The sequence below is a fragment of the Vombatus ursinus genome, unplaced genomic scaffold, assembly GCF_900497805.2.
Source record: "Vombatus ursinus unplaced genomic scaffold, bare-nosed wombat genome assembly UNPS02014832.1, whole genome shotgun sequence".
Classification (NCBI taxonomy): Eukaryota; Metazoa; Chordata; class Mammalia; order Diprotodontia; family Vombatidae; genus Vombatus; species Vombatus ursinus.
The window spans coordinates 2,775,925-2,793,148 of NW_020954610.1; the positions used below are offsets into that span (position 1 = coordinate 2,775,925).

Consider the following 17,224-nt stretch of genomic DNA (forward strand, 5'->3'; position numbering starts at 1 on the left):
TTTTTTTTTTTTTTTGTGGGATAATTTACCCCGTTCTACCTCTCCCTTTCTCCTTCTCCTAGTATATTCCTCTCTCACCCCTTAATTTTATTCTCCAGATATGACCCCTTCATTTTCAACTCACCCTGTGCCCTTTATCTATCTATATCTATATATATGTGCATATAATTTTTTCCCCTCCAACTACCCTAATACTGATAAAGGTCTCATGAGTTACAAATATCATCTTTCCATGCAGGAATGTAAACAGTTCAACCTTAATAAGTCTCTTATGATTTTCTCTTTCCTGTTTACCTCTTCATGTTCCACTGAGTCTTGTATTTGAAAATCAAATTTTCTATTCTTTCTGGTCTTTTCATCAAGAATGCTTGAAAGTCCTCTATTTCACTGAATGACCATTTTTTCTCCTACAGGATTATACTCAGTTTTGCTGGGTAGGTGATTCTTGGTTGTAATCCTATCTCCTTTGCTCTCCGGAATATTATATTCCATGCCCTGCAGTCCCTTAATGTAGAAGTAGCTAAATCTTGTGTTATCCTGATTGTGTTTCCACAATACTTGAATTGTTTCTTTCTGGCTGCTTGTAATATTTTCTCCTTGACCTGAGAACTCTGGAATTTGGCTACAATACTCCTAGGAGTTTTCCTTTGGGGATCTCTTTCAGGAGGAGATCTGTGGATTCTTTCCATTTCTATTTTGCCCTCTGGTTCTAAAATATCAGGACAGTTTTCCTTGATAATTTCTTGAAAGATGATGTCTAGGCTCTTTTTTTGATCATGGCTAATAATAATAATTTTGATAGTCCAATAATTTTTAAATTCTCTCTCCTGGATCTATTTTCCAGGTTAGTTGTTTTTCCAATGAGATATTTCACATTGTTTTCTAATTTTTCATTCTTTTGGATTTGTTTTACAGTGTCTTGATTTCTCATAAAGTCACTAGCTTCCAATTGCTCTATTCTAATTTTTAAGGAAGTATTTTCTTCAGTAATCTTTTGGACTTCCTTTTCCATTTGGCTAATTTTGCTTTTTAGGGCATTCTTCTCCTCATTGGCTTTTTGGACCTCGTTTGCCATTTGGGTTAGCCTATTTTTTAAGGTGTTATTTTCTTCGGTATTTTTTTGGGTCTCCTTTAGCAAGCTGTTGACTTGTTTTTCATGATTTTCTTGCATCACTCTCAGTTTTTCCTCTGCTTCTCTTACTTGCTTCTCAAAATCCCTTTTGAGCTCTTCCAAGGCCTAGGACTGATTCATATTCTTCTTGAAGGCTTTGGATGTAGGAGCTTTGGCTTTGTTGTCTTCTTCTGGTTGTATGTTTTGATCTTCTTTGTCACCAAAGTAAGATAATATAGTCTGACTCTTTTTGCGCTGCTTACTCATGATCCTGGCCAATTACTTGAGTTTTAAACTCTTTGTTAAGGTAAAAGTCTGCTTCCAATGTGAAGACTGTACTGTCTCAAGCTTCGGGGGTTTGTACAGCTGTTTTCAGAAGTACTTGTAGGGACCTGTAAATTTTCAATTCTTCCAAGGTGCTATGATAAGGGTGTTTTCTCTCCACCACCACAACAAGCTCCACTGCACCAGCATTCCTCCTTGCCCCAGGACCGCCCCTCAGAACTGTGACCGAGATCCAAGCACTGGTAAAGCAAGAGATTCCTGCCTCAGCACTGGCAAAGAGATCCCTGTAATCCCCCTCTGATCAGCCACTTGATTGCCCCTCAGTCTGTGGGCCGGAAGCTCAGGAAAAAGCCGCAGCCCCAGGCCGCGCTCAGGACTTGCGGCTGAGACCTAGCTCCTCTCTCACCGCAGTCACAGACTTTTCCCACTGCACTTCTAAGTTGTCTTTGGCGTTCAGGGGTTGAGAAGTCTGGAAACCACCACAGCTGCCCGCAATTCAGTCCTCTGAGGCCTGCTCCAGGGTCACTGCGGCCTGTGCGCCCATACCGAACTGCGCTCCTCTCCCCGCCCGGCGTGATATACCTTTCTGATCAACCATCCAGGCTGTCTTTGGCTGGAAATTTGTTTCACTATCTTTTTGTGGGTTCTGCTGCTTTAGAATTTGTTTAGAGCCATTTTTTAAGGTGTTTGGAGGGCTTTGGGAAAGAGCTCAAGACAGTCACTGCTTTCTCTCTGCCATCTTGGCTCTGCCCCCCATTTTCAAAAGCTGGAAAATATTTAGAAAATTTGCCTTGTAGTTATTTAATAATGACAAGCTGCTAGTCAAATGAAGTTATCAAAGGTATTTTCACATCCTCTTTTTATATAGGAGCTTCAGTTAAGGACAGAGCAACAAGAAAAGATGTTAAAAATGAAATCTGAGGAGTGTGATGCATTTAGGAGGAGAAAACAAAAGAGTCCATTTGGAAACATAGACCAGCTCCAGGTATGTCCGTTAAACTTTTATCTAGTTGATTTGTTTGTTGGTTTGTTTGGTTTTTGCTGTTTGTCTTGCCAGTTTGAAGATGTTAAGTAGAGGTGAAAATTGTTGTGCTCAGCTTAAAATTTGAAAATGCTGGGTGGGCTATTTACTTTCACTTAGCCTGCAAAATTTCAATAATTTCCCCATAATCTTTTTTTTTTTTTTTTTGATGAGGCAGTGGGGTTAAGTGACTCGCCCAGGGCCACACAACTAGTGAGTGTTATGTGTCTGAGGTCGGTTTTGAACTCAAGTCCTCCTGACTCCAAGGCCAGAGCTCTATCCACTGTGCCACCTAGCTGCCCCCTCATAAACTTTTTGGACAGCTAAAAAAACAATTTTAATACTGAGGAAAATGTTCTTCCCACCTCTGGAGTTAGATGTTTATTTGAAGGCTTTTTTTATATATATAAATGGGACAGCTTGTTATAATCACCAAAATAAACATAATTTTATTTCAGTACAAAGATAATTGCACATTAAAAATTAGAACTCTACATTTTCCAGTGTGTTTAGTCAGATTGTATACTTTGCATGCATTCACATACTAGAATTTGCTTAGCTGTTCCTCAGTTTGCTAAAAACAAAAGTGATGATGCTATTAAGTATTTTTTGTACATATAGTTCCTTTCTCTCTTTCTTTGATGTCTTTGTGGTATAAATAAGACTAGTAGAATTGCGGTTGGGACAAAGGGCATACGGTACCGAATTGCTTTCCAAAATGGCTAGACCAGTTCACATTCCACTAGTAGTGCATTCTTGTGTCTCTCTTCCCAAAGTTTCTCCAAGAATTGTCATTTTCTTTATTTGTCATCTTTGCTACCCTACTAGGTGAAATGAAGCCTCAGAGTTATTTTAATTTTCATGTCTATTATTTTTAATGATTTGGATTTTACTTATAGCTTGCATTTCTTCTTTTCAAAGGTGCCTGTTTAATATATTTTGACTTTTTATGTATTATAGAATGGATCTTGTTCTTATATAATTTAATCAATTTTTATATATCTTGGGATATCATATCTTCATCAGAAAAATATGCTGCAAAGATTTTTTCTGTTTAGCTGTTTCCCTTCTAATTTTCATTGCACTGAATTTGTACAAAAATCTTTCAATTTTATGTAATAAAAATTCTCCATTTTATTTCCATTGATTCTTTCTATACCTCGTTGAATCATGAACTCTTCCCCTATCTATAGTTGTGAAAGGCATTTCTACAAAGAGCATTTTTCATTTAATATCACAGCCCCTGGCAGGATTCTTAGGCCAATATGTGGTATCACGTGCAGGGTTTCTGTGTTATCTTTAACTCTGGCTTATATGATCAGCCAGACTTCTTTCTAGTCATACATCTTTTTGACAATGACTTTTAGTATTCTTTTTACATACAAATTTTCATTAGTAACAGGCTGTAGCCTGTTTACACCTACCATATATCCTTCATTGTCCTTTGAGTAATCCACACTTTTGATTATTTGGAGATGAGATTCCATGATTCACAGCCATAGAGCATCCCTGGAAATTAGCATTAATTTTATTGTTTTTGTTGTTTTAAAGAGCAGTTTTGTGTTTCAGTATTAATATCAAGATGATAATCAGAAGATTGTTTTTATGGCTGCATCTTTCAAGGAATCTTGTATTGTCTTAAGAGAATACCTCTTTGGATGAGGCCTTTTAAGAGACTCCATTTTGCTCTGCTGAGTCAGATTCTTGTAGTCAGCCACTAAGAGATGATGACTCTCTCTCTACTCAGCCAGGTAGTCCTTAGACAGCATGCTCACTCTGTAGCACAGACTAGGCTGTAAACATAGTAAGACCTATCAGAACTAGCTTCCCTGCTTCTAGCAGGGATACCTCCTCACTACTACATTCTCCTTAATATTGAGAAAACAGAAGCAAAATAAGTATTTGGATAGTTTTGCTTTCCGTTTATCATCTGTTTTCATTGTCTTTTCTTCCCTAATTAGGTTGTCACATGTCACATTTAAGTATGCACTAGACGGAATTTCAAAAAAATGTCAGTGTATTAAACTTATGGTTACCCTCTTCATCCAATCCTGCCATAGGTTCTTGTGTATTCTGGTGTCATTCATCATGAACACCCAACTCAATGGAAGTATGTTAGAAAATTACTTCTGACAGACTGGGTGCATTCTAGCATTTATTACTAGGGACGCTACCTTGCTTTTTAGTTAAATATGTCTTACTGATGTTGCCAGTGGAATGGTTTAAGAAGCCAGATAATATGTAAACACGGTCCAAAACTATGTCAGAAGCTCAGATACTCAAGCTTTTTGGTCGATTTGCACAGTATGAAACTTTTCTCTAAGTAATTAGAATTTGGTCAGTTTTCAGCTTTGTATTGACTGTAAGCTTTCTGTTAGGATATATGATCTCCTAGGTGTGTGAATGTGTGTGGATATATTTTGTTTTTCTTCATAGAACTGGGCTGAATTAGTGAATGGCCCATAATATTTTGCATGTCCAATTATCAAAGTGGGAAGGAACTTTTAAGGTCATGTTGAAAAGAAAACTGGTAGAAAATGGCTTCTCTAGGGTATCATACACAGTTAGTGGCAAAACCTCATCTAGAACCATGGTTGGTTTTTTGCCTGCGAAATAATGTTTTTGTATGTCTATATATGTCTGTATGTTAATATTCCCAGAGGCCTGGAATTCTCGTGTAACACACGTACTTCAGATTCTTTATGCTATTATGTTTAGATTAATAAAATGTATTGAACAAGAATGAATACATTCTATAGCCCTGGAAATTCCATTAGTGAAATGGAGAAACCAAACAATGGACCATCAACTCTATCTGATATAAATTAAGTATCATCATGGCTAAGTCTTACTATCTCAGCAAATTTCTCAATGCATCCAGATTTGCTTAGTAGTCAGCAGAGTATAATTAAACTGATAGTGTTAATTTCTTAAAAATTCACCAGTTTTTTAAAAATTTTATTGATGCCTTTTGCTTTGATAATACCACATTCACTTCCCTGATTTATACTTCTTGCCAATGAATGCTCCATTATTACAAAGAAAACCAGGTAAACAAAACCAGTCATCACAGTGACTGTGTTTGACAGTGGATGCACCATTGTATACTCATAGTCCTTTATCTCTGTGGAATGCCAGCTCTGAAGTTAGAGGACTTGGATTCCAATCTTGACTTTGAATTCCTGTTTGACTATGGATAAGTCAGTTAATCTTCTTGGGCCTCATTTTCTCATCTGTAATATGATGAGGTTGAACTAGATGACTTCTGAGGACCCTTCCAATTCTATATCTATGATCCTATGATCTGTTCTCTTGAACTAAGATTGAGCATTGCAATTATTCAGAGTTTGACTGTCTTTCAGTGTTATTTTCATTTACATCATATTATCATAGACATTATTCTTCTAGTTCTGTTTACTTCCCTTTATATCACTTCATACGTATTTCCATCCTTCTCTGAATTTCTCACATTTGTTATTTCCTACAACATAATAATATTGTTACATTTATATCCCATAGTTTGTTTAACCATTCATTCAGCTCCGGATATTTTGATATATAGGAAATGTTTCTGTTTTTACTTCCTTGGGTATATCTTAATAGGGGGTTTCCCAGGTCAAAGGCAACTATTGTTCATAGTTGAACAATTCTTCTCATAATTCCAGGTTGTTTTATAAATTGGTTGGACCAACTTATAGCATCAACATTATCTTGGTGTGCCTATCAATTGTTTTTTAAGAAGCTGTCAAATAGAGCAGGAATATCTTGATATAATTCCTGTAATTTTTTTTTATTTTTTTTTTATTTATTTATTTTTTTGTGAGGCAGTTGGGGTTAAGTGACTTGCCCAAGGTCACACAGCTAGTATGTGTCAAGTGTTTGGTCTGAGGCTGGATTTGAACTCAGGTCCTCCTGACTTCAGGGCCAGTGCTCTATCCACTGCGCCACCTAGCTGCCCCTAACTTCTATAATTTCTTGATCATGGACCTATAAACACATGTAATTTTAGGGGTATATGTACTGTGTTGTGCAAAACAAAAATGAAATAGGAAACCATGTAGAATGGGATAAGTACTAGAAAAGTAGATATGGGTGAATAATTTTCAAAAAGGATTGAAAAGTATGAATTTGGACTTCCAGCCAAGATGGCTGCCTAAATAGGAAGCAGATTGCTCTGCTCTCATACACCTACTTCAGCAAAAACCTGAAATCACCACCAGACCAAAGAATCAAGAATTCCAATGGGAAATTACAGTAAGTGACAATTTCCATCCCAGAAGTGCACCAGAAGTTAGCCAGAAGCCCAAACATAATAGGAAAGGGAACCATCAGCAAAGTCAGTGCTAACGCAGGTAAACAAACTAGCAGCCTTCTAATAGGATCAGAGACAGGCCAGATATATCTGTAGCCTGAAAGTTTCTTTTTCCAGATGTAACAAGGGCAGAGGCTCCCCCTTCTCTTGACAAACCCTAGGAACTTATCAGACCTTAGGGTGGGGACCCTTAGAAGTCCAAAGAGAGGCAGGAACCAAAGTAGCCCAGCAATGCTCAGACTGGAATAGCCCTGAGCCTTTCCCAGGTCCCTGGCACTCTATCTTGAGATGCCGTAGAGGGTCTTGAAGATCCATTGCTCTAAACCTTAAGGATCCCAATTGGCCTAACCCTGAAAGGTAGAAATCAACTTTAGAACACAGGTGACCAGGGACCAGACCAAGCCAGGCTGAACACCTCACCCTAAAGCATAGCAGGGGGCAGGCAGAGCCTAAACCTTTGCACAGAGCCCTAATTCAGAAACCTAAAGCTAGTGATATTAGTAAAAGAGAAAACATTGGCCTGTATCAAAAAATATTATAGATCTAGAGATCCCCTAAAAGCAGCAGCAATAAGTAATTCCATATCAATTGCAATCAGGGATTCAAAGGAAAAAATGTATTTTCCACAAGGACTATGTGAATATTCAGAAGAAATGGTATTAAAAAATGAAATGAGAACTAGAGAAAAATTAGGAGACTAGCTTAGAAGAAAAAGTGGTAAACCTTAATCAAGTAATCGATGACTTCATGAGACAAGAAATACTAGAACAAAATTTTAAAAAAATTTTTTTTGGTAAGGCAGTTGGGGTGAAGTGACTTGCCCAGGTTCACATAACTAGTAAGTATCAAGTGTCTGAGACCAGATTTGAACTCAGGTCTTCCTGACTGCAGGGCTGATATTCTATCTACTGCACCACCTAGCTGCCCCAAAAGATTTTTTAAAATAGAAGAAAAGGTAAGATGTATGATCTCAAAAACAGTTAAACTGGAAAACAGATCAAGGAGAGATAACTTAAGAAACCATTCAACTACCTGAAAACCCTGATTAAATAAAACTAAAGATTGTATTTCAAGAAATCTTGAAATGATACATGCCAGTTAAAATTGCCCAGACCTATTAAATCCCAGAGGGCAAAGTGAATATAGAAAGAATCCACTGATTAATTCTTGAAAGGAACTTCAAAAGGAAAAGTCCCAGAAATGTTATTATCCAAATCCAGAGCTCTCGCATCAGGAAAAAAGAGAAAAAAAAAAATGGCAGTCAACTAGAAATAAGCAGTTCAAGTGCAAAGCTAAGGAACCACTATCAGGATCATAGAAGATTTGGTAGCTTATACTGTAAGTAAGAGGAAGACTTGAAATACAGTATTCCAAAAGGAAAAAGAGATAGGCTTATAACCAAGAATAACTTATCCTGCAAAGCTGAGTATAATCCTATATAGGGAAAATGAACCTTTAATATAATAGAGGACATTCAGATATTTCTGTTGAAATGCCCAGAGCTGACTAGAAACTCTGAAATAAAAACACAAGAGAAATTTACAAAGGTACATTTATTTGAACTGTTGGATAGAGCTGTATGTTCTATAGCTCTGTGTTCTTTCTCCTCCATTTTAATGGGAGAAAAGCTAGTGCCTCTTTGGAACTTTTAATGCCTTCAAAGATTCTTAAAGGGCGCTAAAAAAAAAAAACCATAAAAAAAAAACAAAACAAAACCAACAGAGGTCCCTGGGGGTAGATTGGTTCTTTTTTGAGATTCTGAAGAAGAGGAGCAAAAAAAGGAATGGTAAAAGAAAATAGTACTGTAGAAAGGAAAAAGAATAGAGGAAGAGAACTTGTTATTTCTCATATTTGGGTATGTGAGAAAAGTATACAAATATGAAAGAAAAGGTAGAAGAAAGGGTATTAGAAGAACTTCTTATCTGAAATGGACAAAGGAGGGTTAAATATACAACACAGTTTGATGTAAAAATTCATTGAACTCAACAGAGAAACAGTGATGGGGCAGGAGGAGGAACAATAAGAGAGAACAGGCATAAGGAAAACAAACTGATCCTAAAAAGGGAATTAAAAGGGGGGGGGGCAGAAGGACTAGAAAAGAGTACCTATAAATTGGGGAATTGCTGATAAAAATGTGATATTATGAATGTGATGGAATAGTATTGCATCATAAAAAATGGTAAAATGATTGCAGAAAATCTTGAGTAACATGAGCTGATGCCAAGTGATGTGAACAGAACCAGGAGAACATTTTATACAAGGACAACTGTACTGTTTAAAAAAAAGAAAACCGATGATCAAAACTTGGAAAGATTTAACCGTCATCAGTGCAGTGACCAATCCTATCTCATATCAGAGGACATAAGAATGAAGCATGTTACATGCCTTCTGACAGAAGTGATGGTCTCAGGGTGTAGAAACAAATACTTTTGGATATGACTATTGTGTGCATTTGTTTTGCTTGACTATTCTTGCTGTTATGAGTTTTTTTCTTTTGGTTTTAATGGGGGAGGAGGTTAGTAAATAGTGATGTTAGGAAAAAAAGGTACCATTGAAGTATTTTTAAAATGCATAGACCGGAACAGACTCCTGAAGGAAGCATAGGAAGTAAGGTAGTTTTGAAAGTAACATGTGGAATTGTTATATGCTTTTTAAAAAACAGTATGAAATAGAGAGCACAATTTCACATGCAATCCTCCTTTTGTGTTTTGCTATGGGTGTGAAAAAGCCCTTTTTGGGAAGTTTAAGTTGAGAGTGAAAATAAAATTTTTATAAACGTGAATTCAAAAAACTATATAAATTTGATGTCATTTTCTAGGAAAATTCTAGAACAAATAAAATGTAGGTACTCTCTGGGAGTCAACCATCATGGATTTACTAAGAACATATAATGCCAAATTAACCACATTTCTTCATTTGATAATTAATAGAGGGGATGCCATAGACAACTATATATATTTTTTGTTATTCCAAATATTTTAATAAGAGTTCTGTACAAGGCATTTAAAACACTAGTTTGTGAGGATAAACTCCGTTGGAGAGAAAAAATACAGAATGCAAGTAGCCATGGAGCTAAGGAATTTTCTTGAGTTGGGGCAGAATCTGAGAGTCCACTGTTTTCCGATCAGCCTTGTGCTGCTCCGTAATCTCATATTTCTTTTTATTCTGTGTCAAAAATCTCTCCTTCTCGATGTCTAGGTTCACAGAACCTTTTCTTGATGTAAACATCAGTAAGGTGACTTGGAATTTTTACACCTGAAAGGTTGACCCTGGTAGAGGTGGCAATGACAAATTTCTGGTGGGTCGTTCTCAGAGGAACATGGCTGATGGTCAGAAGTCCAGTCACCAGTAGCAAGCCACTAGCCAGCTGCTTCAGGAAAACAACTCACTTGTCCCTGTGGTGGCCAGTGAGCACGATCAGAATCGTGCCCAGGGTGATGCTAGCTCGAAGTCTCCTTACGTGCTTGGCTGAAGGGCTTTTTCCCATGATTTAGCAGCTTTCTAGGCACATCCACAGTAGGACAATACCTTGGCATCTTGTGAATTTTTACCACAAGGGTTTCTCTATTCTGATCACCATGAACTGGCTTTGAGATAGTAGTAGGCACCTTCTCTTTCTCTTTCTTTTTTTTTTTAAGGAGTCCTTATTTATTTATTCATTCATTCATTCATTCATTCATTCATTTGGCTAGGCGATGGGATTAACTGACTTACCCAAGGTCACACAGCTAGTGTTATGTGTCTGAGGTCGGATTTGAACTCAGGTCCTCGCTGAATCCAGGGCCGGTGCTCTGTCCATGGTGCCGCCTAGCTGTCCTCTTTTTCCTTTCAATCCAGGTTTTTGGTGAAACGTATTTCTGCTTGTACATGGCTCTTTGGGAATACGTTGCAGACCTCAATTATCTACCAATCCCTTGGGCCAGGACTGGGTTGTGACTGCAATGTTTTTGAGACTTTTTCACCACCTTTTCAGCCACATTTTCCTTTTTGTTCTTTTCCTTTTTTTCCTTTCTGACCTTCTTTTCCTTTGGAGGTTTTTTGTCTGCCATCTTGAGAGAAGGGAAAGAGCAACAACAGTGTATTTTGATTTCCACAAAACTAGTATCCTATGAAATCCTTAGAGACACAATGATGAAATCTGGGCTGGATGACAATGGTGTTAGTTGGAGAACCTGCTGGTTGAATAACTGTATTTAAGAGAATGCTATCTCAGTACCAACCTAAAGTGATTCCTTTAGCGTAGCATTGTTTGTAACATTTGGGCCCAGTTCTCTATAGGTAGATCTTGGGTTTGACCTAAGGGGATCACTAGCCAACATTGTATCTTTCCTGTAGCACTAGAAACAAAAATAAATGGTCTCTTCTTTAAGCTTCATCCCTCAGGATACCTACCTACTGGCTAGAGGCTGAAGCAGCGATTATCAGTAAAACCTTCTAATTCTATTTCTCTTTATCTCCCAGCAGTGTGATAGTTGAGCTGACATGGCTTCTGTGCTGCCACATGGAGTGCCTGCAGATCACCTGCAGCTCAGATTATTGCTTTCTACACTACAGGGATATATGTATGAGTCACATTAGCAGCCAGTTACTCCCTTTCACTATCAGTTGATACATTCAGTTCCCAGGAAATCTAAAACTTTGACATGATATCAAGGCTCTGTCAGGGCTCCAATCCTATCACTTGCACTTACTGAACTTATAGTTGCACTTACTGATTTCGTCCAAGACTTTAAGGAATTCTTGGTCACAAACCTTTAAGTTTAAATGGCCATCTGTGTCATCTCCAGGGGCACTGGTGCTCCTCATGAAGAAAAAGAATGGTGAACTCCAGTCTGCCATGACTGTTGCGATTCTTATTTGTAGCTAATATCCTTCACCACAAAATTTAAGCCTTCTAAATCGTTGGTGGCATGCCTTGGACCTTCTAGGATTCTTTCCCTACTCTAGGACTGTTGCCAAAGGGATGACTAGAAAACAGTGACTCAGACAATATGAGTATTTTGAATTACTCTTCTGCTAACCTCTTAGTAATTTGTGAATTTTATCTTCCAAGACATGCAAGAATTGGGGCTGGAATAATCCTATACCTCAGTAACATTGTCATCTATAGACAACATATCTAGTTAATAGGAACACATGATGATGTGATTCTCTAAGTACTAATTGTATGTAAAGTTGGAAAAACACAAATTTAGCTAAATGTAGCCACATTTAGGAAGAGCTGGAATTTTTAGAATACATACTATTAAAAGGTTAAAATGAAACTCTAGAAGTAGCAGCTGCTAGAAACCTCTTCCCAACTTCATCTGATCCTGGTCCTCAATGCCTTGAACTTTGTTCAAGCCCTCTCAATTAGGGCACTGTCAAGGTGTGGTGGTGGACACTGACTAAAACTGGCCATTTCTCTACCCACTACTGTTGAAGAAGGCAACAAATTCTTCTGGCTTTATGATTTATGTAGCCATCACACCTCCAGCTGGGGGCCATAATTAATTTTCTATTTCTTGTCAAAAAGCATTTAAGCACCTACTATGTGCCAGGTACTGTGTGAAGCAAAGGGATACAAGAAAGGCAAAAAACTGCCTGTACTCTTAAGGAGCTCACAATTTAATGGGGGAGACAACATACAAACTACAAACAAGATATTTATGGGATAAATGGAGATAATGGAAGGCACTAGCATTAAGCATGACTGGAAAAGTCCCCTTATAGAAGGTGTGACTTTTGAAGAAACTCAGCCTTTCTCTCTGTACTGCATATCAGGCTCCATTCTTCTACCCATCTGCCCCCCTCCCAAACCCTAACTTGCAGCCAGATAGGGGAAACCATTTAGTGCCTCATTACCACTAGGATAACTGACTCATCTTATTACATTTATTATTATTATTATTTTAATAATTATATAATAATTTGACTTAATTCCATTAATGCTCCCATTCAGAACACACCACTTGTTCAAACTGTAGATTCCACTTTCATTTATTGCCACCCCTCATGATTTACCACTATTCAGTCACCTGCTACCTCTAAGACTTGGAAACTGCCCAGGCACTTTAGAGACTATCAAAAGGCTACAGTCTATGTATAAATACACCACTGGATCATCAAAGATTAGTGACTGAGTTTGATTGCTTATCAGTTAGAAACTACCTTGCCAACTAACCCTTCTGGAAATTGGAAGACCAGGACATTGGTCCTTTCCTGATCAGTCAAGTAATAAGCTTACTACCTTTCAGCTAAGGCTCCTTGACACTGTGCAAATGCACTTGGTCTTATACTGGTTATTGTGATTAAAGTTATTAAGTCTTATTTAAAGGGCTATGAAGACCTTGGTGTCTACATTCCATGGCCTTCTCTAGTAATGACTGATGGCTAAGGAGAAGTTGATGGGTAAGAAAACACTGGATTCCAGTATCAGTGGGGGGCAACTCTAGTACTATGTGGATTGGAAAAGTTACAGGGCTTCCTCCCAGACTTTTACAATCCCACGTATTCTTTCCATACCTGGCACTCACACAGTCCTCTTATGGTCTAAGGGGTTGTGGGGAAGGGTTCTCAGAGGAAGGAGTATAGTAAAGTTTTGGGGCCCACTTGCTGCAGATGCAGAAGATAAGCATAGGGGCACCATCAGGCAGAGGTAACACATATATAAATACCCATATACTATGGAATTCAAGGCATACAAATTTCACTTCCTGGCTTCCTTTATAACGCTTCCTTTATAACGCTTCCTTTATAATCCAATTCCTTGCTTCTAGTTCCATTTCTTGTTCCTTGGATCTCCCCTGACATTTAGTCCCTTTCATTGTTCCTTCTGGATGAACCTCAAGTGATAATCCAGTTTCTGGGATACCACCTTTCATTGGAGTTGCCAAGCTTACAAACAGCACCTTAGCCCACAGCTCAGGTCCAAGGGGTCCACAACTTAATGTTTCAAGTGCATATTCCTACTGCTAGAATTTCTTGATTCTGGAGGGTATTAGAGAACATAGGAAACATTTTCATTTTTATACCTCTCTTAAGTTGACCTATTTAAAATGGAGAGGATTTTATCTTGTGATGATTTGTTTTTATTAATAGTAAAAATAAGAGCATAATATTATCTTATAGGAACTGACTTTAAGTATATAAAATTGTTACCCCTTTGACTTTAAGAAAATAGACCCTAATTCCTTTTAAATAGAAAATTTTCTTTCAGATAGTTAAAGAAGAGCTTAATGAAACCCTATAAGGGCAGGATTGGTTTGCATACATAATATGTTTACATGTATAATGATGCTTAATAAATATTTGTTGATGCTGATGCTGAGGATTCAGAATTTAAAAGAATATTTAAATATAAAATGTAAAAATAAATTGTGGTTTGGAATTGCTAAAAAAAAAAAAAGGTTTTTTCATCCTAAATTTATTAAATAGAGCTACCACACTTATTATTCCATAAAATAATTCTTTTACTAATGACACTTGAAACCTTTTTTTAATGATTCCAGATACCTGAATTTATGCTACTCTGTAGATTCTGATTTACTTTTGTTGCCAACTATTACACAGGTGAAAGTTGAAACAAATGACATGTCTCTGGATTTTTAATGCAGAAACTGGATGAACAAAAGAAGTGGTTAGATGAAGAAGTAGAAAGAGTTCTTCATCAACATCAAGAATTAGCTGAGCTGGAAGAAGACTTAAAGCAAAGGGAGGCAATTGTTTCCAAGAAGGAAGCATTATTACAAGAGAAGAGCCACTTGGAAAACAAGAAGTTGCGATCTAGTCAGGTACCTAGCTCTAGTTTGAGAGTTGTATAAAACATATCTTCTCTTAGAAGTGGGTCATCGCATTATAAAAAAAGTGAAAGGAATAAAATTTTCATGTTCTCAATTTTTTTTGCCATTTATTAAAATTGCAAATGGCCCAGTTATTTAAGACTAAAATTTATAAGCAAACTTGTAAAATATTTAATGTTCTGTTAGGTTAATGGTTTGGCTGCTGAACTTTCATGGAAGTTTTGAAGGAAAAGCATCTCTAGAAGTTTCATATGGAACATTGGTTGTTGGGTAAAAGACAGTTGAAAATATAGCATAGGAATAACTACTGTCATCACCTACTAGGACTCTCCTATCGTTCTCTTTTCTAAGCTGGTTTTTCATGGGAACCTATCAAATGAGAGAGGTCTTCTGTAAGGAAGGTTTTCATTTTGCACCTAATAAAACGTAGAGGGCCTTTTCAGAAATTTTTGTTTAAGGCCCACCATTTGAAGTAGTTAATGGAAATGCTTTTATAAATAGCTATAACTCTTACCTTAATTTCATCTAATATCTATATAAAATGGAAACACAACTTTCAGAATTAGTTTTTGCAACATTTTTATTAATACTCATATACACTTTGAATTAATAACTTTTTGAGGGGTGGGATGGGTTGTGTCTTTTAGGCTTTAAACAAAGATAGTTTGAAAATATCAACTCGCCTGAACTTGTTGGACCAAGAGTTGGCTAATAAAAGCATGCAGCTCCAGAGCATTCCAGCTGAGGAGCAAATAAAGATTTCAGAAGAAGTCCAGGCTCTTCAGAAAGAAAAAGATCAGCTACAAAGAAGAAGAAATAGTATCGATGAGAAACTTAAAAATGGTAGAGTGTTATCCCCTGAAGTAAGTCAATATTCACTGGAACTGGAAGTGCTGTACTAATGCGTAACTTGAATAATTCCTCAGTCTCTGTCAAGTAAACGTAAAATCTGGTAAATTTTAAAATTCATTGGAATCTCCAACTGTAACAAATTCATCAAGTGAAATCAATTTAATACAGTAAAGCATGATTGTACACGTATTGTGGAGTCCTCACTCTTAGAGCTTTATGAACATAGCTCTTGCCTGGCATTCCTAGGAATAATAGGCCAATGCGTTCTCCATAAGCAAAGGTCACACACCTGTTCTGACATGTCCAATAGTATGTCCAACCATTTCCAGATATTCACATAATAAATCTTAGGTATAAATCTTTTTATTATGGATAACATTCCCTCTTTCCCTTCCACATTTTTAACCATATAAATTATTAGCTAGCTTATTAGCTTCCAAATTCTCAAGCAGCTTTTGTCTCTTCAAAAGTTTTAACTGTTGATAAAAACATCTGTGACTTCCTTTACTAGAAAATCAGAAGTGGCTTTTTGAAGCAGAAATTTCTCCAGAAATACTTAGTATCTGACCAGCTGGGAAGAATGAGTGCTGGAGTGGGGAGGCTTTTGGGGTTTGTCATGGAGGGCTGTGGGAAACCAAGGGAAGATAGGGACATATCTGTGGTATGGAAGACATTCCAGTATGAAACAAATTATTTTATAGTAATTAAGATCAGCTTCATTGGTGACTATATGGAAATAGACTGATTGAGGACTAAGTAACTTCTGAAATACTTTGAGTCCACAGTGTCCCCACCATAGCCTCTGAAACCATGCAGTTTTCTGTGCAGAATTGGGTAACACTATCAAATTAGAGATCCATCCTATTGAAAATATATGGAAGAGCATTAAAAAGAGCAGAATTAATCAAATAAGCATTTACTGAGAACCTGCATTCCCAGAACCAGATGAGGTCTTATGGAAGAAACAAAAGGAAGTATGAAACATAGTCCTGCCCCTCAAAGAGTTTTCAATCTATCCTCCCCCCAAATCTAAATAAGTTATGGATAATAACACAAATGATGAATTAGAATCAGGGAAGAATATAGCAAAGCAATGATTATAGGGCAATGCATTGAGCCAAATCTTAAAATAGGTAAAATGCTTGACTTTATGGAGAAGGTCTACACACGGCCAATTTAGGTAGGGTAAAAGGTAACAATAATGAAGTATGACATGTTCACGGAATAGAAAGATGATCATCACGCACAAATGTATATTAAATGTTTATGTATAGCATATGGCATTAGCAGAAGGGGCACGATAGGTAATAATGTGGGAAGAGAGTCAGTTGGTGGGGGACCTTGAATGTTAGGCTGAGAATTTAATTCATTAATTGGCAGGAGTCCATTGAATGGTGAAGTTCAAAATGGAAAGGGTGGAGGGGAGGCAGTGGTGTGCAGGGAAGAGCTCCATAATTTTCTTGATAGGTGCCTTGAAGCAACCCAGAATTCGTTTGGCATTTTGCTGAGCCCCTTTCACTCTCTGAGGCTTTATTTATTAAACGTGAGTTCCTAATAACTATATTCTAGGTTAATTATGCTTTGCTTTAAGGCAGCTTTAAAGGTGATATACCTGCAACTCATCCTTTTCTAAAGATGTCAGTACTGCCATATAGACTGGCCAGCTGAAGATGATAAATCATGCATTCTAATGTTTTAACATGATACAAGGCCACCACCACCAATATACCTAGGTGCAGATTGTCTTATAATTGGGTAACTAGTTCAGAGCATAGTTTTTCCTCTCAAAATAATCCTTTTCCCCTTAAAAGTTTTCTGGTGAATGATAAATGTGAATAATGTGATATCATTTGAATGACAAA

General features: G+C 37.2%; 1 protein-coding gene and 1 pseudogene across 4 annotated transcripts in view; one reads left to right on the plus strand and one right to left on the minus strand.

Moving 5' to 3' along the window:
* The window catches only part of LOC114026052 (kinesin-like protein KIF27), a 107,548-nt gene that overhangs the window by 71,131 nt on the left and 19,193 nt on the right, over positions 1-17,224 (plus strand). For all 4 annotated transcript variants that reach the window (XM_027839664.1, XM_027839665.1, XM_027839667.1 and 1 more), the window contains 3 exons: positions 2,265-2,381; positions 14,325-14,501; positions 15,158-15,373. In XM_027839664.1, the coding sequence (XP_027695465.1) occupies positions 2,265-2,381; positions 14,325-14,501; positions 15,158-15,373 (510 nt within the window). The remainder of the gene's footprint in view (positions 1-2,264; positions 2,382-14,324; positions 14,502-15,157; positions 15,374-17,224) is intronic.
* Positions 9,733-10,778, minus strand: LOC114026053 (annotated as a pseudogene).